The sequence below is a fragment of the Heteronotia binoei genome, chromosome 1, assembly GCF_032191835.1.
Source record: "Heteronotia binoei isolate CCM8104 ecotype False Entrance Well chromosome 1, APGP_CSIRO_Hbin_v1, whole genome shotgun sequence".
NCBI classification, from domain to species: Eukaryota; Metazoa; Chordata; class Lepidosauria; order Squamata; family Gekkonidae; genus Heteronotia; species Heteronotia binoei.
Genome location: NC_083223.1, coordinates 121,029,023 through 121,052,227, shown reverse-complemented (window position 1 = coordinate 121,052,227; position 23,205 = coordinate 121,029,023). Strand labels below are relative to the sequence as shown.

General features: G+C 42.8%; 1 protein-coding gene across 1 annotated transcript in view; it reads right to left on the bottom strand.

The window, feature by feature from the left end:
- Positions 1-23,205, bottom strand: part of PDE7B (phosphodiesterase 7B) — a 290,956-nt gene that overhangs the window by 189,596 nt on the left and 78,155 nt on the right. Inside the window, exon 2 of the mRNA XM_060239898.1 lies at positions 5,259-5,319. Coding sequence (XP_060095881.1) covers positions 5,259-5,319 — 61 coding nt within the window. The remainder of the gene's footprint in view (positions 1-5,258; positions 5,320-23,205) is intronic.

Sequence of the window (23,205 nt, the reverse complement as noted above, 5' to 3'; positions counted from 1 at the left end):
TCGGCTGAAATTGAATCCGACGAAGACGGAGGTTCTCTACCTGGGTCAGGGCGGTCCGGGGAGAGAGATCCAGCTGCCGGCCCTTGACGGGATGCCACTAATACCGGTCCCCAAGGTCAAGAGCTTAGGCGTGCTCCTTGAGTCCTCCCTTACAATGGAGGCTCAGGTGGCAGCCACTGTTAGATCTGCCTTTTTCCATCTTCGGCAAGCACGGCAGCTGGCCCCTTACCTGGACCGCAGCGACCTAGCGACGGTAATCCATGCTACGGTCACCTCAAGAATAGATCACTGTAATGCTCTCTACATGGGGCTACCCCTGACGCTAACCTGGAGACTACAACTAGTGCAGAACGCTGCGGCACGGCTGTTAATGGGGCTACCACGACGGGAGCACATTCGGCCAGTGCTGAGAGAGCTGCACTGGTTGCCTGTTGTGTTCCGAGTTCGCTTCAAGGTGTTGGTATTAACCTTTAAAGCCCTTTATGGTCAGGGACCTGCCTATCTACGGGACCGCCTTTCCCCATATATCCAGAGGTGGGATTCAGCCGGTTCTCACCGGTTCTGTAGAGCCGGTTCCTAATGTAATATCAGTTCTCAGAACCGGTTGTTGGTCGGGCGCCTGCTTCCCTTCGCTTCCTCTCTCAGTCGCTGCCAGACATTGCTGGGGTGGCTCCTTCCCCCTTTTTCTTTGCCTCCTTAACCCGCAGGTGCTCACATTTTTTTTCTCGCTGCCACCACCGCTGCCTTCTTTGCTTCCTCCGTCCTTTCCCTTCCGGCTTCCATCCACGCCACCAGCGCGGCGGCAGCAGCAGCCCCGCCCCCTCCACTCTGGCAATTTAACCCCCAAAGTGCTCAAATTGATTTTTCTCGCCGCAGGCACAGCCTTCTTTGCTTCCTCCCTTTCCCTTCCGGCTTCCACCCACGCCACCAGCGCGGCGGCAGCAGCAGCCCCTCCACTCTGGCAGCCATTCCCCCGCAGGTCACCTCTCTGGGTCAATGCATGTTGGATCACTTTTCTGCTGGGTCTGACAATGTGCACCCTCATATAGTCTAGTCTCATTGCTACCTGGCGACTTCTGTGAACTATCATCACATGTTCTTGAAAATAACACTCTAAAAAGGTCTGTTGATCCTTTCCCTTCCACTCTACCAGCGCGGCGGCAGCAGCAGCTCCTCTGCTCCGGCAGCCGTTTAAGATTTTTAACCCCAGCTGTGCCCGTTGCGGCAAGATCGTTTACCCCACGGAGAAGGTGAACAACTGCCTCGAAAGCATGTTTCCACTGCTAGGTCTGCAAGATGACCCTCAACATGAAAAACTACTTGTTTGTTTACAAAGCCTCCAGCAGCCCGCTGCATCGCAGCGTGGAGGAGAAAGCAGGCAATCTAGCGCGCTTTTCGCGCGCTTGCAGGGGGCGGGGATTCTGTGTGCCTTCAAAAAGCAGCGTGCCGCGTGCGTGCATCACCTTGCTTCGCCGTCCTCAGAGTCAGGAGCCCTCCTCTGCAGCTGATTTCCAGGGAGACCGACCGAGGCTTCGCTGCTACAGCTTGGAGAACTTCTCAAAAGCGGACGAAGCTCTTTCCCTTCAGAAGGTTCCAATCCTTTTGGGGTTTTTTTTTTTAGCTTGTTATATTTTCTTTAAAATGTTAGTTGATATTAATTATTTTCTATATCACCCTGGGGAGCGCCAGTATATTATGAACACGAATCTACAAGCCTCGCATGGAGCCCTTCAATGAGAAATGAGCCTCTGAATGTGTATCTACAGGCTTATTATTATTCAGAGGCTCATTTCTCATTGAAGGGCTCCATGCGAGGCTTGTAGATTCGTGTTCATAATATACTGGCACTTCCCAGGCGGGTGATATAGAAAATATTATTTTGGCTTCCCCAGCTCTCTCCTCACCCCTCAATCCTGACAATTTGTTAGCTGTTGTTGGTGCTGTCGAGAAAAGATGACGCCCTCTCAATCCGCAGTCATGGCCCCAAAATGAATTGCAAGTTTTAAGTTGTCTTTTCTTTCAGTTTGATTAATTTTATGGCAGATTAGGTTATAGTGCAAAACGTAGGGCTGGGTGACCTAGATAGATCCCCCTCAAACCCTGAGTAGGGTTGCCAAGTCCAATTCAAGAAATATCTGGGGACTTTGGGGGTGGAGCCAGGAGACTTTGGGGGTGGAGCCAGGAGACATTGGGGCAGCAGAGCTAGGAACAAGGGTGTGACAAGCATAATTGAACTCCAAGGGAGTTCTGGCCATCACATTTAAGGAGACAGCACACCTTTTTAAATGTCTTCCTTTCATAGGAAATTATGAAGGATAGGGGCACCTTCTTTTGGGGCTCATAAAATTGGACCCCCTGGTCCAATCGTTTTGAAACTTGGGGGGTATTTGGGGGAGAGGCACTAGATGTTATACTGAAAATTTGGTGCCTCTGCCCCCCAAAACAACCTCCCCATAGCCCCAGATACCCGCGGATCAATTCTCCATGATTTCCTATGGGAATAAATCTCCATAGGGAATAATAGAGTTCCCAGCAGACATTTCCCTCCCCTCCCCCCGCTTTCTGATGACCCTGAAGTGGGGGGAGGGCCTCCAAACTGGGGAATCCCCTGCCCCCACCTGGGGATTGGCAACCCTAACCCTGAGCCTATAGACACCTTTGAAATTCTGATGCATAGCCACAAAATGGCAGCTACAAAATGAAGCAAGCCAGCTACAAAATGGCTGCCACAGCTTACCTTCAGTCACACAGTGAAGATCCTTGAATTCAGCCAGTCAAATACCCAGCGGCCATTCAGAAGTCTTGCTAGGCAAAAACTCTATCTGACTCCACCCACTTTATAAAAAACACTCAGTGGGTGTCAGAAAAGGTGTTAGCAGACATCATTCATGGTGGCTCAGTAGCAGAGCATCTGGCATCTCCCACTAAAAAGGTTCCAGGCACGTAGGCGTGAAAAACCTCAGCTTGAGACCCTGGAGAGCCACTGCCAGTCTGAGCAGACAAGACTGACTTTGATGGACCCAGGAGGGTCTGATTCAGTAGAAGGCAGCTTCATATGTTTATGTTCAATCTTTTTCCTGGTTGGTGATATGGAAATATCTTCAATAACTGTCAAGTATTTGATATTATAAATCTTTCTTTAAACATAATCTAGTTGTCTTTACCTCTTTTACTGTTCTTATTGCAGTATTTAATGCGTGAATTATTAAACTACCTTTCGGTATATCTTTTGGTATAGTTAAAATGGTCATTAGGACATAGAACCTGTTGTTAATTTATTTGAATCCCACCACTGCATATATCCCCCAGAGAGCACTGCGATCAGGGACAAAAAATCTGCTGTCTGCCCCTGGCCCAAAAGAAGCCAGAAAATGCGCAACAAGATCTAGGGCCTTCTCGGTGGCAGCACCAGAACTCTGGAACACCCTCCCAGAAGCTATAAGGGCCCTGCGGGATTTGTCGGCGTTCCGCAGGGCCTGTAAGACCGAACTGTTTAGACAGGCTTTTCTGGTTGACTGAAAATGGGCTGTCACCGGACATCCTACAGAAGCTGGTGGTCATAGTCAGAACCCAATACCGCCAGACTGGATTGAGATAGCGTAATAGTTTTAAACTGATAAATGTATTATGGTTTTATATGTTTTATGGAATTGATTGTTTTTATGATACTGTAAGCCGCCCTGAGTCCACTTGCGGAGAGGGCGGGATATAAATGTAACGTAATAAATAAATAAATAAATAAAAATGCTAAACTACATAAAAAGCGGAGCTATGAAAAATGCCAGGTAGTATAAATGTATAGATATGTAAATATGTGAATCAATAGATAATAAATTAATAAAGGGGAGGACAGCTGTTTGTCTAAGACCACTGGAAATAACAATGGACTTTAAACAAACCACTAACAGAACTTTTTCAGATACAAGGAAAGACGCAACCCCCCTCCCCTCACTATAGAAATTACTACTGAACAGATACAAACTATCTTATTTCTCCTTCTAAACAAACATTAATAGAATCCTAATTTACTTCCCAGTTAAATCAGTATGTATTCAGCATTACAGTGAAAGTACTGTGAATGTACAGCCATTTTTAAAAAGAAAGACAGAATTAAAACCAACTATTTAAGGATCTAAATGTTTTAGACTGTCTAAAAGCTGTTAATTGTGCATTCCTAGCCAGTGTTTTGCAACAATCTGCATTGAGATTTCATAAGCAGAAGTCAGAAATCATTCTGTCAACAGCTTTCTACAAGCAAACTGAGGGATCATTATAATCAATTAGTGTTCATATGTATTCAGTATTCATACCATACATCTAGAAGTATTATGGCTACCAACTAACCTCATTAAAATTCAAACACTTTTAGAAAAGAAACACCTCATTAAAAAAAGATGGGTAATTGTGTCAGCAGCAACCACGAGTGCCATCACAGAAACTAACAGACTTTATTCCAGCATAAGCTTTTGTGAGACAGAATTCACTTCATCAAATCTCTGAAGTACATACCCATTAGGACAATATATCTGGTGAGACATGGGGGCAGAGGGTGGAATTTTTAAAACGTCAGCTTTGTTTATAAATGGACACAAATATGAGATTAAAAACCACAGCATTCAGAAAATGGTGGATGGAAATTTTAATTTTCCAAAACATTCTTTTGCTGATCTAAAATGTTGTTTCCCCCAAAAAGAATGCCAGTGGGAGAATCCAGTACATCACTGCTCAATTAGAATTCAAGACTATTTCCCTACCAGATTTCAACGACTTTGGATTTCTCAATCATTATGTTAACAATCCATCCTTTCCATATATTTGTTAACTTCAGTTATACTATAAATTACTCTTGGATCTGCTTATCTTATTTCTCACTCCAGGGTGGGCAACCCTAGTAATATCACTTTCCCTCACCTTTCGATTGTTAATGTATTGGCCTAATGGATAGACATATCATTTATGTGATGAAGCACTCAATGGCACATAAAAGCTTCTGCTGACGCACTAAAGCTTCTGCTGAAATAAATTGTTAGTCTTTAAGGTGCTACCACTAGGGTTACCAGGATGTAGTATTACAAAGTGACACCATAGCTCTCTAAGCTCTGTTCCTAAACACACACACACACCCCACCACAAGCCTCTAGGAAATCCCAAGCTGCAGTGGAGAGCACTAGACACTGTTTCTGTTTTATTTTACCTCATGAAAACTGTGTATTTCTGTACACAGTGGTGACCAGGTTAAGAGAATTGAAAGCACTTACCTAGCATGCGAACGCATTTGGCATTCTGCTCTGGACTATCGAATGAGATTTCTCCACACCTCTGGAAAGAAAAAAAGCAACACCCTTAATACAGGTTCTTTCAGCAGAGACAGAGTTAATCCCCTTTATCTTCCCATTCTTGATTGTTTTTGTTTTCCTCTTAGCTGTGACCACATACAGAGTTCCGCAGTCAGAGAATTTTGGAGAAGTCAAAGCCATAAATAAGAACTTTTATTAAGTAAGAGCAGATAACTCTCTGTCTCTTTTTGCCTTGAATGTGAAATTAATTACATCTTCACTTGGAGAAAATAAAGGCGGGAAAATCCTAGTAACCCCAATCTGGGTTTCAATAATATTTTAAAAGATCAGAATAGTATGTTCGAGTAGGGTTATCATTCCCCAGGTAAGGGTGTGGGATTTCCACTTTCATGAGCTTCTGCCTATTGGCAGCCAGCTGGCTGGTGGAGGAAACCTCACCCTCAAACAGCAAAGTCATGCATGACGTGCTGACATCACCTGGAAGTGACAGACAAGCGTCATTGACACTCTGCTTTTTGGGCAAAACTCTATGGTTTGAGGGCAATAGTGTCACTTCTGACATCACTGGTGTCCCTACATCATTTCCATGTGACGAATACACATCACACGATGTCCCCACCCACTCCCAGAACATTCCCCCAAACCCCCCACCAGCGTGACGTTGGGACCTGAAAACCCAATGTTCAAGTGTGAAATGTAGTTGGAAAACTTTGAGAATGGGGGCATGCTGAGATTTCATCTCCCAACATGATCATAAAATCGGAAAAGTAATGCTATGGTTTATTATAACAATAGATATATAATCAACATCCAACATTAAATGCATAATTACTCCAATGCAGACGATTTTTGAAAATGCTTTAGAGATCCAGTGCACACATGTGAATCTTCTAAGTGGGCAAGGACTGACTTTAGGGTCGTTTTCGCACTCACCTTAATCAGCAGCGACGACCCTCTTCACCGCGCAGGATCTGTGCGGATTTCGCACTAATTGCCACGGAGCACCCAGAAGAGCCGGAAAGTCCCGGTGCTTTTGCGGCGCAAACGGAAACTGGGTTTTGGCGGTTTCCGTTTGCGCCGCAAAAGCGCCTGGACTTTCCGGCTCTTCTGGGTGCTCCGCGGCAATTAGTGCGAAATCCACGCAGATCCTGCGCGGTGAAGAGGGTCGTCGCTGCTGATTAAGGTGAGTGCGAAAACGACCTATGTGAGGCAACTCCACATATTCATTCCATTGCAAATGCAGAGAGGTCACATCCTCTGAAACAAATAGAGCAGCAGCCTGAACATTGTTTGTGAGAACTAGAGAAAAGCTGAAGTTACTATTTTTAGATTCAATAAAACAAGGAGAGGCTATTTGGTACCTCCAATGTTAAAAATCTATAGGACAAAGGTACTACCACAGATATTATTTATTTAAGAGGGCTTAATTATTATTTTTTTTGCCGCAAAACAATTAAAAACCCCAAAGATTGTTAGATACCAGAGATCAGATGGAGGTCACAGTGCTAAGTGCCTTGAGAATAGTTCCCCTTTACAAACAACTTGCACCTTCTCCTTTAACACTTTTATTTTACCTTACTGTTATCAAATTCTAAGCATAGAAATGTAGTTAGTTACCAAAGCACAGTTAGATATTTTACAACTGACAACACTAAGATATTGCTATAATGGGATCCTATATAAAGAACATGTCTGTACCTGCAACCAGATATCTACTGAGGGTTTATGCCATGAGGTTTTCTGCTGCCCAAGATTTGCATTAGAATGCAAGAGATATTTTGGGAATGTTTTATTACAATATCCAGGGAGAGTGGACAATGATAGATTAATTATATTGTTTGCCAACAAAAGTGAATGGGTAACACGGCAAGTAGCAAAGTTTGTTGTGTGAGCAGTAAAGGCTTTGACAAAATCATCTACTGTTAGGGTGGCTGATTGATAGACTTATGTACTATGGTGACCGATTGACTGAATTGTCACTGCTTTTAACTTAAATTATGGTTTTTATAATTGTTTATTAATTTTAAATGGATAAGTGTTTTTATTGTACTGTACACCTGTGTTGTGCTGTAGTTTTGACACTGCTTTCAGTATTTTTGGGGCTATTTGCTAAGGCTATGAGCTAATGCAATAAAGTTATCTATGTAAAACTAAACGTTACTACTGAAATATGGTGGTGCAAAGTACACAAAAGTTCTCTAACAAGAATGACAGCTGCAGAAATGCTATAATTGCAGTGTTACACATTGTAGACTTTCTCTCTTATCTTATGGATTGTTTCAATAAAGGGAAAAATATTAGACAATTATTTTAAAAATACCATTCTAAAATGTAATGTATGTGCAGTAAAACATGGAAATATTGTAAATAGTTCTGTTCAGATTAGTTTTTTTTAACTTCTGACATCTGTAAAAATCAAAGTAAACACAGAAAATGATTTTAGATAAATGAAAGGACCTGGGGGAGAGCTGCTTTTTTGAAAAAAAAGGAAAAACCCACCAAAACTATAGCCATTACTGACTTTCTCATGAATCTCAAATGTAGATTTCTATTTAATTTTATTTAAAACACCCTGCCTTTCAAACATTTGCAGTCCCCAGTGTAGCTTGCAATTTTTTAAAAAATCAAGTTGAAAAACAACAAAGCTACTCACTCAAAAGTGAAAATAACAGCAAATACAATTCATCAACTCAAATATTGCCAACAAACCCACAAACTACAGAGAGTCACATGAGACCAAAAGTTTAGGTAAATAGCAAGGTCTTTTAACAGACACAGAAAACCCAGTAAAATATGTTTGACTGATGTGCACAGTGAAGGCATTCTACAGCCTAAGAGGTGCAGTCCTTGGTAGGTGCCCACCAAACTTCCAAGGACCTCAGAAGATGAGATAATGTATCATCAATGACAACTGTAGCAAAGAATTTTTTAAAAATCAAGAACTGTGGTGGGCATGTAGAACCCTTTGTACTATTCTGTAAGACCTCGTTTATGAGCTCTTGTCCTGTTGCATCTTTGTAATAGTTACATCTGTATAGAACTGGAGTGGAGGAGGAGACTCTGCTGACTGTCAACTTCACATGTTGTATATAACAGGCATCCCAAGGCCCTTTGCAGTTGGCAGCATGCAGATATAAATTAAGTAAACTAAAAAATCAAATAGTTGTGAAAGAGATATTAAACAGTTGAAATCCTATGATGTTTGCTTTTCTCAGGGCTTTTTTTATAGAGAAAGCCCAGCAGGAACTCATTTGCATATTAGACCACACACCCTGGTCCCAAGACTGCTGGAACTGCATTCCTATGCTTTCCTGCTCAAAAAAAGCCCTGACCTTCCCAGTATAATTTTAGCGAAGGCTCTTTCATAGTCTACTTTTTTTGAATTCTTTGATCCAGATTACTTTGATTGAAAATCAAAACTAATATGGCCATTTTTTAAATAGATGGATACTGAAAGGCGAAAATAGCCACTTAACTATGCAGCAGCAGTTCCAATCTTGCTCTTTTCTGTACCATTTAGAAATTATCACAGTACCAGAGTTCTAAGACACTTAAAACTGGACTAGCAAAATTTTCACCAGCTGAATAGGAAACTTCCCTTGGAAAATGGATTCATCCCTTGAGTATGCTTTTAGGAGTCAAAACTGCTTTCTACACCGGTGAGCTCACTCAATATTTTCCAAGAATGCAATACATTTTGCTCTGGTTTACCGCAGGAGGAAATGGACTATACAGTACAACACTGTTTGGTTAAGAAAATCATTTTTTCCTTTCCCCATTTCACAGAATTTAATAAGCTTCTTTATTCCTACTGATTTCTCATTTAACAGAATAGAAAATTTCCTGGGCTGAAAGATATACATTGATGTTTGCTGGTGCCAGTGCAGAAAGGTAGCTGCTATATTTCTCTGGGAAATTGCAGGGATACTGTTCTAGAGAAAATACATATTCCTTTCATTGCCATTTAATTTTCTTTTTCATTCACTGTTACTAAAATCTATTTTTTATCTCCTTCCATCCAAAGTGAGGCACCAAAATGTGCACACTAAGGGTACTATTCCTTGTAAGGGTGTTGGGGTTTCCCCTTTCTCATATTTTTTATACCTCAATTCTAGCCTTTCGCTCTCCCCAATCTACCTCCCCTTTCAACAGCATACCTCCTTGTTTCAATTCTTTTCTCCTTATGAAGGGACACCCTACATTTGGTATCGTAGAACAGAAGTAGTCCTAACCAGTGTTCCGTCTAAACTGAGTTAGTGTGAGCTGGCTCACAGTTTTTTTAGCCTGTGACTCACACATTTTTGTCTTAACTTAGTAAAAATGGCCTCAGAGCAAACTAATGTATGCAGTAGCTTACAGCTTGAATGCCAGAAGCTCACAAAGTAGAATTTTTGCTCACAAGACTCCACAGCTTAGAGGGAGTATTGTTCCTAACGTGTAACCCATGTTATGTTTGCTTTAACATATGATTTGATTTCTGTTAAAAGGTTTATGCTATAGGGCCTAGGAAGCCAAAAGTCACAGAGTATGGACACTTAGTAAACTTTGTGCTTTAAACCAGATGCTATCCGTTGTAGGCCCGGTTCTAAGTAAAGTGACACAGGGATGGGGGTTTCATACAGTGAATTTCCTTCTGTTAACGAGCTGTCTTTGAAGGGCTCTGGCCTTTCAAACAGTGCTCTTTTTCCCCTGTGCCCTTTTTTGCCATACCATCTTTCTTGCAGATTTTAAAAAAATCTTCTAAGCTGAGCACTATAGCTCTAGACCAAAATAGAAGCAATGCATCTCAGTGGTCCTGCTACAGCACTGAAGTGCTATAGCTCTCAATTAATGGGGATAGATTTTTAATAGTTTTATATTTTAAATATTATTTATTGTATCTTTATATTTTAAAAAATTATATTATTTTATATGTTGTTAGCCACCCCAAGTCCCATTCGGGGGAGAGAAAGCAGGATATAAATTTAATTAATAAACAAAACCCACATTTTTTTAAAAGGTCGAGAAAGACTATGTGGTAAAAAAGGGCAGTGAAAAAAGCAGCACTATTGGAAGCACTATAGACATTTTAAACAACAGACTAAAACAATTCAGAAGCGCAAAGAAGAGGTAAAAACAGAAGGAACAGTTTATCTCAAAACCAGCTCAACCCCATTTTGCTAACTGGATGTAAGTGGCTTTGTATGAAAAGGTAAATAAAATCCACTAGCAGCTGGTTGCTAAAATGGTTGCATCTGAAATGACGCAAATATTCATTAGCAACCAGCTACTAAAATGAATTATAAAGGCTGTTTGAAAGGGGCTTAAGTTAACATATTGGACTTTCCCTTTTCTCTGTGGTTTTTTTTCTGTGTTTTTAACCCTGGAATGGCAACTGGAGAAGAGAGTGCCAGGCACTCCTAGCCTTCATCCAGAGCTTCTAGCGGTTAACCCCTTAGCACAATGATGCTACCTCCAGCATTAACTGATGTTGGAAGAAAGCTGTTTGCTTCCACAGTGTTATTTTCTTATAGGGGTTGCCGGGTCTTGGCGACACACTAGCGGGGGGTGGGTTAGTGGAAGGAAGCATTCTGAGAGTGGGGGAGGGCTCTGCCCCCAAATAGCAACATTGTATGATGATGTTCCTGACATGATTACATCACACAGAAGTGATAGCATCAAGCTGGGGATGTTGCACAGCAATGCTCTGGTTTGAGGGGGAAACTCTATGGTAAAATTGCCCTCCAATAATAGAGTTTTGCCCAAAAACCAGAGCATCACTGTGCGGTCCTCAATGTGATGATATCATTTCCATGTGACATCATCATGTTGGAGACATTGCTCCATGACCTTGCTGTTTGGGGGTGGGGTTTCCTCCACTGGCCAACAGTGGGCAGAAGCCCCAAAAAGTGGGTGATCCTCTGCCTGAGGAATGGGAACCTTGTTTTCTTAGATCTAGATATGACTTGTCAGCTTCTGTTAAATGGCAATATTTATATTTGCAACATCTGTTGGTATCGAAATATGGCCTTGTAACATTGTGCCTCAGATTTAAGACATCTATTAGGAAAAATTTATAAAATGTTACTGCACTATGATATCAAAATGAAGCAAGTAAAAAAAATTGCTCCTGAAAACTTTAATTGAATTGATGCAGGAAACAAAAGTTACAATATTTGTCTATAAATATTTGATGTTGATTTATAAGTATGACATGCAGAGTGTCAGGAATGAAGTAAAGAGCTACATTGCCCTATTTTGCCACGGCTATGGGATATGGCTTTAAAGTTTATTCCTGCTCTCCACATGGATCTTAATTCTGGCTTATTTAGCCATAAAGTATGTTTAGGATATACCAGATACCACAGCAGCTCTTTACCAAAGGATTGAGTAGAGGCAAAGCAGTCTTACCTCAGAGAGAGACACATCTCCAGTGCTTCTCTGTGTCCTCTTTGTCAACCGGCCTCAGAAAGGACTGCTGCCCTACTGCAGCCTCATGAAAGGTGTCATGGCCACCACCAACATCAGACCTCTGCTGTGCTATCAACGGCCCATGCGGCCTCCCAGCACAGGCAGCCTCCAAAGTCAGTCAAAATAGCCAAGAGCTGTCCCACCTTTCCTACCTCTTTCCTGTCACTCCCTCTCTCCCTCCTCCCCTCTGCCTCATCCCAGGATGGTTGGCTGATAAGGAGATAGGGTTGCCAATGCCAGGTTGGGACATTCCTGGAGATTTGAGGAGTGGACCCTAGAGAGGGTGGGGTTTGAGGAGGGGTGGGACTGCAGACAGGTATAATGCCACCCTCCAAAACAGCCATTTCCTCCTGGAGAACCATTATTGCCAATCTCCAGGTGAGGGCTGGAGATCACTCAGAATTACAAGTGCTCTCCAGATGGCAAAGATCAGATCCCCTGGAGAAAATGGCTACTTTGCAGGGTGGACTTTGTCATTAAAACCTGCTGAGGCCAAAACAGGAGGGCTGTGGAGGACTGGCAGTTGGTAATGGAATTTACAGGGGAGTCAAGATAAAGAGAATTTTGAAATTGATTGCAGCAGCATAGCTGGTGAGGGAGCTGAGGCAGTGATGTGTAAAGACTGAGATGTTTGTATTTCTACCTGAGAGTAGCAGCAATTACACTTGCAGCAAGTAGCTCTGCCGGAGAAGATACAGGGACTGGAGGCACGATTGTCCACACTGCAGTGTATAAAGGAAGGTGAGGCTTTTCTTGACAGAAGCCATGAGGTGCTCTTGAAAGGACAAGAGGAGGAAGAGGAAGTGGTAGCAATTGGAAGAGAACCCAACACAGGAGGAGGGTTCATGGAAAAATGTAACCCAAAGAAGCAGGAAAATCAGGAGATCTTCTGAGCCTCTGTTGCTCAGCAATAGGTTCCAGGATCTCCCAGTAACTGATCCTGAACCATTGGAACAAGGGCTACTTCCCTGGCCTCCACGAAGCTTGAAGAATACTGTGGGTAAGAAGCCTGGAGCTTCTGCTCCCCATTATAGGAAGAGGAGGGTGGTGGTAATTGGAGATTCCTTGCTCAGAGGGGTGGAGCCCAAAGTGTGGTGAATTGACCTGTCCTCCTGAGAGGTCTGCTGTCTGCCAGGTGCACGAATCCAGGATGTGACAAAAAGGATTGGAAGACTTATCAAACCCATAGATTATTATCCTTTCTTGCTGAACCATGTGGGAACGAATGATACTGCCTGTCACAGTCCTGAACATATTAGAAAAGACTATGTGGCTCTGGGTCAGAAGGTGAAGGAGCTGGGAGCACAGATTGTGTTCTCATCAGTTCTTCCTGTTGAAGGCTGTGCATAAAACATGAACTCCAATGTCTCTACACTAATGCACAGAGTACGGGAAACAAACAGGAGGAACCGGAAGTCCTAAAACAGGAAGGAGACTATGACATATAAGCCTTACTAAAACTTGGTGGGATGACACAACTGGAATATTAGGATTCAGGGGTACAACATTTAAAAGGAACCAGGGCTGGCTCACCCACTAGGCAAACTAGGTGGTTGCCTAGGGAGCTGGGAGGCAGGGGGTGGCAAATTGGGCTCCCCCCACCCAGCACCCCAGGCAAGCACTTAGTTTGCCTTTCTCTCCCCCCCCCACGCTGCCGCCACCATTGTGGCTGCCACTGCGGCCATTATCCCCCTCCGGCTTGCCACCCCCCCACGCCCTCCGGCCAGTTGCCAAGCTCTACTCGCTCTCCCATCCCCTCCCGCTCCACTCGCCGCAAGTAAAACGAAGGCCTTCCAGCTCCTTGCAGCCCGCGCCTGCACGTTTTGTTGAGTCAAAATGCACAGGCATGGGCTGTGATTAGCCGACAGGCCTTCATTTACTCGCGGTGAGCGGAGCAGAGCAGGGCAGGAGGGGATGGGAGAGCAAGCAGAGCTCGGCAGCGGCCGGCACGGGGGCGGGGACTAGTGGTGAGCCTGAGGGGGTGGAGGCAGGCCGGAGGGGGCTAGCAGCGGCCGTGGCAGCGGCGAAGGGGAGGGTGCATCATGCATGTAGCAAATGGGAAGGGAAGGGAGGGAGGAGGCGGGGGCACTGCGCCTTGATGGGGCATGGGGGGTGGCGGGGGGGGCACCTGCCTAGGGTGCCAGGGATCCACGGGCCAGCGCCGAAAGGGACAGACAAATGAGAAAGGGCAGAGGCGTAGCAGTAAATGTGAAGGCAGTATATACTTGTGAGGAAATATGTGCATCTGAGCATGGCAGCTCAGTTGAGAGTCTCTGGCTAAGAATGCCATGGTGGGGTAGTGGTGTGCAAGAGTGCAGGGGTGGTTGAGAGGAAGAGGTGTTGGGGGGGTATTAGAATGACAAGTGAGGGTGGGAAGATACCAAGGTTGGTGGGGAATGAATGCCTTGACTTGGGTGAGTGGGAAGACAGCAAGAGTGGGAGGCACTCTCCCAGTGCCTTTTTCTAGAGCCCATTGTATTTTCCCCTACAACAGGCCTTATTCCTAGTTTATAAAAAGTTGCTATCAGGCAAGGTGCTTTGTCATTTTTAATAGTATAGTTAACTTCTTGTATCGTTATTACTTGGTTCAAAATTCTTCTGTGCTCAGATGTAAATCTTTTAATTGGTATTTCTGCTAAATATTTCTCCATTCCTTCCCCATCTATAGAGTCTTCATTATAAAGATTCAAGAAAAAAATATTTATTCATGCATTTCTTGCTCTACTTAAATTACTTGGATTTTATTTCCAGGCATCATTTTCTTTTTTTCTTTTTTTTCATAGACAATGTGCTAGATCAGGGATGTCAAACTCATTTGTTATGAGGGCTGGATCTGACATAACAGAGACTTTGTTGGGCTGGGCCATTTCAGGCCGGGCCATGTGTGTACCTATTTAAGATTAGATAGCAAAGATACAAATTTTATAAAGAACACAAACACAAATATATATATATTTTTTAACTTAAAATATGCTTAAAACATTAGCACTCATTGGTCTTAAAGGTGCTTTCTTTGTAGCTCTCCCATGGGATCCAGGGAACTGAGCAAACAAAGCTGTGGCTCTTTCCTTCCTTCCCCAGGGGATTGGGGGGGGGGGAGGAGCCTCAGCCAATGGAGAAAATAGAGGTTTTGCTCTGTAGCTCCTGTGCAATTGAGCAAGTCTTGCAAAGCAAGCTGTTATACAGAAGGAAGCAACAGAGAGGGAGAAGGAAGCAGATGACAGCCGGTTGCTCGGGGGCCTGATAGGAGCCCTCTGCGGGCCTGATTCGGCCCCTGAACTGCATGTTTGACACCCCTGTGCTAGATCTTCCAGTTTATTTGCACATTCTAAATGTCTTTGTTTTGAATATTCTAATTTTATATGCATTTCTTCTACTTCCAACAAATCCAGTTGATTTATTAATTGTTTTAATGTCTTCAGTTTCTTTTTATTGCCAATAATTTTATGGTCTTGTTCTAATGTCTTTATTTTTCAAGTATTCTCTTTATAGATTCTTGTTTCTCTTTCTTCTTTCTTGCAGCTATTTCCAATAAAGTTCCTCTGATGTAGACCTTGCTGGCCTCCCATATTGTTGCTGCAGTAGTTTCAGTTGTATTATTAATGTTGAAGTTGTTCACTAATTTTTGAGGATCTCATGTATCTTTTAAAAATCTTCCTGTCTCTTGGAAGCTAACCAATGGTCAACAAAAATGGACCCTCCATGTCTTTACTACAGCTAAAAGACTCATATTACAACATTAGAAAGATAAATGTCCATCTCTGGGAAATCAGGACCTTAGAACTCTTATTGGTATTTGAAGGCATGGCATATAGACAACAATTCATAGAATCAAAGAGTTGGAAGGGACCTCTAGGGTCATCTAGTCCAACCCCCTGCACAATGCAGGAAACTCACAAACACTTACCCCTACATGCACAGGATCTTCATTGCTGTCACATGGTCATCTAGCCTCTGTTTAAAAACCTCCAAGGAAGGAGAACCCACCACCTCCTGAGGAAGCCTGTTCCACAGAGGAATCGCTCTAATGGTCAGGAAGTTCTTCCTAATGTTGAGCCGGAAACTCTTTTGATTTAATTTCAACCCATTGGTTCTGGTCCTACCTTCCGGGGTCACAGAAAACAATTCCACACCATCCTCTAGATGACAGCCCTTCAAGTACTTGAAGATGGTGATCATATCACCTCTCAGCCGTCTCCTCTCCAGGCTAAACATCCCCAGCTCCTTCAACCTTTCCTCATAGGACTTGGTCTCCAGACCCCTCACCATGTTCATCTGTCTTGTTGGAACACTGTGTACCCTTTTGTCATTTTCAGATGGGAAAACGCAGATTCACACAAACAAGCTGAACCAAAACAGGAGTGTATAGCTTCACTGCATCTTCTCAAGTTAGGAAATTTGTCTCTAGGCACTAGCTTCCAAAACGATTCTTGCTCAGCATGGGTCTTGAGAAAAATGTCATTTTTAAGGGTTACTATTTTGTTTTCAAGAGATATCTTGTTCAATGAGTAATTTTTACTGATAGCAGCTGCAGTTTCCTGAATGTCCATATCTGCTTTGAATGGGTATGACAAGTACTCCACAACTTTTTCAATTCTTTGGAAGTCACAGAATCTTTTTTTGAATTCCTTGATAACAGAGCAGATTTCTGTCACACACTTCTCGTTTTGAAAAACAAAATTTGGATATTGTCCCAGATGTTCCTGCGTATTAGGAAAATGATCAAAAGTGTTGTTTGCAAGGTCAGTCATTATGAGCTCAAATTTGCTCTTGTAGGATGAAACTGTACTCATCATCTTGCCAATGCATTTGTTTTTATCTTGTAGTTCAATGTTCATATCACTTAGTTCGCCTGTAAAGTCAGCGAGAAATGCCAGATCACATAACCACTCCTCATTTTTCAACTCTGCTTTGTCATCTCCCCTCTCCTTCAAAAACCTTCTTATTTTATTCAGCAAATCATGAAATCTTTGCAGAAATTTGTGCCTACTTAGCCACCTTACATCTGTGTGCAAAATGATTTCCGCTGCCCCTTCATCAAGAGTAAGATTGAAAAGCCATCTTTGATCTTCCACGAACTGAATTTATAATTTTGAAAGTGATGTCTATGACAGTCTTTGTATTGAGTCTCTTGGTTGCCAGAACTTGCTGGTGAACGATGCAGTGGTAAGAAAGGAAATTTGGAAAGTCGTCATGCTGTCTATAGCCTATGAAACCATTAACTTCACCTGTCATTGCTCTTGGCTGAATGTAAATCTTTGAAACTCCCAAGCTCATCTTTCTCTGCCACTTATAAAATCAGAAAATATTCATTGCCTCAGCTCTATGAATTTTACAGTGGTATAGCCTCTGAGCTTGTATGGAGTGCCTAAAGACTAGCCCAAATAGAGCTGGCTAAAGTATTGCAAATGCTCAGCACTCGTGCTCCTCCTCCATCAGGAAGAAATGCTAATCATCCCCCCTCTTGCTCACAAAAGCCCACAGTCGATCTCAGTAGGCTAGATATATGTTTTATTTAAGGGCCAAGTATTAACCTGGGTGCACCTCCTAATTTAAGGTTTGAACAGCTAAGCTAATAGTACTGGGCCAAAGGCTACTTTCTTCAGCACGACCGATGTGAAGGTGACTGACATATTTGTTCATCATGCAGTGTCCCTGAAGGGTCTGGGTAAAAGTCGGATCTACATGGATCTTCATGAATTCATATGATTTCTACATTGAAATGAAATCAAACCACTTTAATTCTATACATACTGTCTTAGACTATAGGCAGGACCACAGAAATCATGCCTCCACGAATTCGTGGCGCCTCAGCAGTGCAAAAACTGAGTTCCAAAGCATGAATCCTCATGAATTCATATGATTTTTATGGTGAAATGAAATCAAACCACCATCATGTTGTAGATCCTCTCTTAGACTATAGGCAGCACCAGAAAAATCATGCCTCCATGAATTTGTGGCACCACAGCACTGAAAAAACATGTTTCCAAACCACGGATCCTCATGGATCCTCATGTTTTTTGCTTTGGGCCACTCCAAGATTACCAGCCAATCACATATCCTGTCCATGGGAAGAGTTTGCACCACAGAAATCATGGATCCACGGCTTCATAGCAGTGCCGGGGACCAAAAACTTGATTTTGGACCATGGATCCTCATGGATCCACATGATTTCTGCTTCGGATCCCCCCAAGCCCTCCATCCAGTCACTTATTACGTCCATGGGCAGAATTTGCACCACAGAAATCATGGATCCTGGGCATCGTGGCAACATCATGGAGCGAAAACATGGCTTTGAAGCACATATCCTCATGGATCCTCATGATATCTGCATTGGATCATCCCAAGCTCACCATCCAATCTCATGTTGCGTCCATGCAAAGAGCTTTCCCCACAGATATAACGGATCCATGGCTTCGTGGCAGCACCATGGATCCAAAACATGTTTTTGAGGCACGGATCCTCATGGTTCCTCTTATGAGAAGATAGGAGTCTTGGAAAACAATTTCACAGTAGACCTTTATTCCTGGTTTAGTGGTGTCCCCAAACTGACATTCTACACCAGGGGTGGCCAACGGTGGCTCTCCAGATGTTTTTTGCCTACAACTCCCTTCAGCCCCAGCCAGCATGGCTGATGGCTGGGGCTGATGGGAGTTGTAGGCAAAAAACTTCTGGAGAGCTACCGTTGGACACCCCTGTTCTACACTAAAATCATAAAATTGTATAGAATCATAGAGTTGGAAGGGACCTCCAGGGTCATCTAGTCCAACTCCCTGCACAATGCAGGAAACTCACAAACACCTCCCCCCAAATTCACAGGATCTTCATTGCTGTCAGATGCCCATTTAGCCTCTGTTTAAAAACCTCCAGGGAAGGAGATCCCACCACCTCCCGAGGAAGCCTGTTCCACTGAGGAACCGCTCTAATGGTCAGGAAGTTCTTCCTAATGTTGAGCCGGAAACTCTTTTCATTTAATATCAACCTATTGGTTCTGATCCCACCTTCTGGGGCCACAAAAAACAATTCCACACCATCCGCTATATGACAGCCCTTCTAGTATTGAGGATGGTGATCATATCACCTCTCAGCCGCCTCCTCTCCAGGCTAAACATCCCCAGCTCCTTCAACCTTTCCTCATAGGACTTCGTCTCCATATCCCTCTGGGCATATCCTCTGGGCATGTTTCCTTATTAACCTGTGGTGCCCCAAACTAAATGCAGCAGTCTAGGAGGGTCCTAACCACAGCAGAGTAAAATGACACAATCACTGAACATGATGTGGACACTTGGTTTTTGGTGATACAGCCCAAAATTGTGTTTGCCTTTTGGGCCGCCACATCACACAGCTGACTCATGTTCAGCGTGTAGTCCACGAAGCCCCCTAGATTAGTTTCATACATAGTGCTGCAAAGATAAGTCTCCCCCATGCTATAATGAATATGCAACTAGGTTCAGAAAAAAAATCCTGCAGTTGTTTGAGACTTCGAAAATAAAACCCGGAACTATAAATAGGCCAGCAGTCCACAAAACTGCTTTTATGTAAAACTGTAGCATGATCCTTATATTCTGCCCCCACTTACATCCAGAGAGCTCACGCAAGAGCAGCTGTCATTTCTGTACACTAAAAGCACCAAATCAAAGAATAGGTAGCTGTACTCCAGTCTGAATATCTGTAAGGAAAAGTATGGTCATTCGGTAACATCATCCAATCCTGGTTCAGCTAATGGGAGAGAGATGGATTCATCAGAATATCACACAACAGAGCAGGCCTTGAAATTCCTAGTCTCATTTCAGAAACCGACCTATGAAGCTCTTTTGCCCTCAAGCATAGAAGGCGGAGTGCACAGCTTGCTCTCTCATGGGAAAACCACAGATTATGCAAAATCACTATGTTTTTATTGTAATTAAAAGAAGACTCAATAAGTTTTAATTCTAAGCAGATAAGTGATGTATGGAAAAAAGTCAACCCTTTGCCACTGACCCTGTTTCATTCTCAAGGTGTCCCATCAAGACACATATCACATATGTATGGCAACACTTCTGTTCTCAGTCATATTTGATGAGGGAAAAGGCCCAGCCACACCCCACATTCCACATGTATATGGGAGGACTCAAGGATGGGTTCTCCTTTTGCATCTCATTCCATTAGTCTCCAAAACTACCTTTGTTTGCTGGCTTCGTGCATGTATCACTTTTCTCCCCAATGAAAGCAAAGGGGCTGACATCATTCTCCTGTCCTCCACTTTTATACTCACAAAAACCCTGCAAGGTGGGTTAGGCAGAGAGTGCATGACTGTCCTGAGGTCACACAGCAAGCTTCCATGGCAGTCAGGATTTGAACCTAGGTTTACTAGATCCTAATGTAATATTCCAACCACTACAACATACTGGCTTAGCATGACCTGGTGAGCCAAGAGTACAGGATGTAGAACAAGGGTGTACGACTTCCCTAAGCCTTTCTGCATCTTTGGAATCATGACACAGCATGGTGGCTGCAACCAATAAAGCAGAAATCACGTGGATCCATAAGGATCTGTGGTCCATAAGCAATGAGAGCAATGCCGCCACCTTGTGGATAAGTGAATCAATACAGCCCTCAGGATCATCACACCCAGACAGTGTGGATTGTTCGAGGATACTCCGGATTTATATAAGCCAGCTTCAGTCCACAGAAAAGCTGGCTTAAACATCAATGCAGAATCGGCCTTTGTCACAAAAGAATGGAAAGAATTGAATATTTCCTGACCAGTAGTTCTCCCTTTTAAAGAAATCATTCCAAGTAGTTCTTCTTTAACACTGAAGTCTTCAAAAACCACCTGGATAAAGACTAGTAACTGGGCTATGTCTCTTATGTCTGTAGATTCATCCAGTTGGAGTGAGAAAGCAACACAAACTGAAAAATCCTCCAACAATTGTTCAGTTGTGTCTCCGCACGTCTTTTCTATTCGCCGCACGACGGTGTTTCTTGACAATTGAGCATCTTGAACAGCAGCTATGATCTTTCTTATTCTTAAATCCTTCAAAAAGATTGTCTGCTGCTTCAAGAAAACAATCTTTTACAAATTCTCCTTCACTGAAAGGTTTGTATTTCTTTGCAATCAGGTTGCTGACCTTGAAGGATGCCATGGTTGCATTGACCAAATGTGACCTTGGCTTCGCCATCAACTGTTGCTGTGCAGCCAATTTAGATTTAAGTTCTTTGAGTTTCAATTTACGAATTTCACTTTTGGGTGGAAAATCAGCATCAAACTTATTGCAATGCAGAGCCTTATAATGACTCTCCAGATTACCCTTTCTGGGCAAGGATACAGTGGCGTTACAAAGTAGACAACAACACTTGTCTTTCACCATGATGAAGAAGTAGTCCATTTCCCATTCATCATGAAAGTGGTAGGTTTTGCTCTTCTTTGGAACACTCATCTTTGTTATACTGAGGCGGCTAGGGTGCTAAGTTAACATTGGCTGAATCTGGTCCAAAACTGTCACTGTCCCAAAGTATTAAAGATCAACAGGAACTGAAGACCTCTAGATAATGCCAAAACCACACATGCAGTTCTAAAAGTAAAAATAAGAATTCATCATACTGGCACCAATAATCAAATACCACCACACCAAACAATCATCAAAAAAACCCAAACACCTGTCCAGCAAACCATGAGACCGAGTGGGGCTGGTGATCTACCTCTGACCCCTCCGCAATCTACTGGTAGATCACAATCTACCTGTTGGACATACCTGCAATAGACTGTAATGGAAGCATGAACATTTCTTTATTTCAAAGCCAAGAAAGAAATTGCAACACAGAGAGGTAGACAAGTATGAAGAATTATTTGTTTCAAATCTTAGTGTAGAGAGGATAATGTATCAAAAATGCAAGATCTGTGCAACTGTTCGTTTCTGCAGAAAGTGATGCTTAGGAAAGGGGATCAGGATTGCACCAGCTGGCCCCATCTTCACCTATGGGTGCAGGTCTCTGTCCACATACTATCGTTGCCAGCTCCAGGTGAGACTGGGGAGAAACCCATAGGCTCCATGTCAACCGCCTCTTAAAGACGTATATTCTGGATATCTTCCAATATAACAATAAAACATCTCCAGTACCAATGAAAATATTTTACTTCTCCTTCCAATACATGATAGCACAACAACACACAAGTATGCGCTTCAAAGGCAGAACAAATAAAGTCTCTGACACCACTTTATCCAGACACATGTATTCTTCCACCCATCGGTAATAACAATTGTAGATTAATGTCCAATATTTTCAAATATTCAACCTGTATAGCCCACTCTCTCAAAACTCTGTACCAATGACTTCTCCAATAAACATCAACTTAGTGACTTACAAAGATAATACCAGAAATATGGTTCCCAAGATGTGTTTAATTAACTGAATCCATCCTGTTAAAGTTGTAGACATTATTTACCTTACTACACAAATTATTTCTGCTGCACAATACCCTTCTACCCTGAAAATATCCTTTGCAAAAAGCACTTCCTTGAAACTCAGCAGGTGAACTCCAAAATAATTTAATTGACTGTTCATTGTTCCTTCTGTTTTTCTGGACTACTACTGCTTTCCTGGGTTTTTTAAAAAAATCTTATGCATCTTAAATACATAAACTGGGTCTGCAGGCACACTTCTGATTTTCTTCTCTGTTAGGGCTGCCAATTACGGGATGGTAAATTCCTGGAGATGTGAAGGTGCAGCTTAAAGAAGTTAGAGTTTGGCAAGAGGAGGGAGCTCAAGCAGAGCTGCCATGCCATAGATTCTATTCTTTGAACCCTGTCATTTTCTCCAGGGAAAATGATATCTATAGTCTGGATATCAGTTGTAATTCCTGGCCCCATCTAGAAGTTAGCAGCCCTGCTCTCAGCACATTCATTTCTGCACAGAAATGAACAACTTTACAGGGCAGATCAGAGCCAATTCAGGTGCCCCTGTTGTTCCCTGTTGGAGGAAGGGCAGGATTCTGATAACCACACATTCTGGCTGGTTACCAAGACTAATTTCCACTAACCTTTGAACAGCACAGATAGGGCTGAAAATATGGCTACTTTTCTCAACAGGCAGGGCCCTGCTGATATGGGGATTTATCCACATTACTTGCTAGTGCTTCATACATTATCATGCAAGCGGTTGTACTGGAGTGGATCACATGCAGATGCCGGCAATGTAATGACATAAAAAGAGCAAAGGTTGGGCACCCAGATTATATTAATTTTGAATCGGTTAAGTTAGATGTGATTTAATTTCCTCTGTGTAGGAAATCTGGGTTCAGTATTTCAGAAGAAAGCCACAAATATCCACCATCCAGCCATCATTTTCATCATTACACAGAAATGAACAATGTATCATAGAGAGTGTAGGAAACTTTCACTGCATTGCTTCAATATTATTGACAAATTACATGCATTCAGAGCTAGCTGTAAAGATTCAATACCAGGACATAAAACTG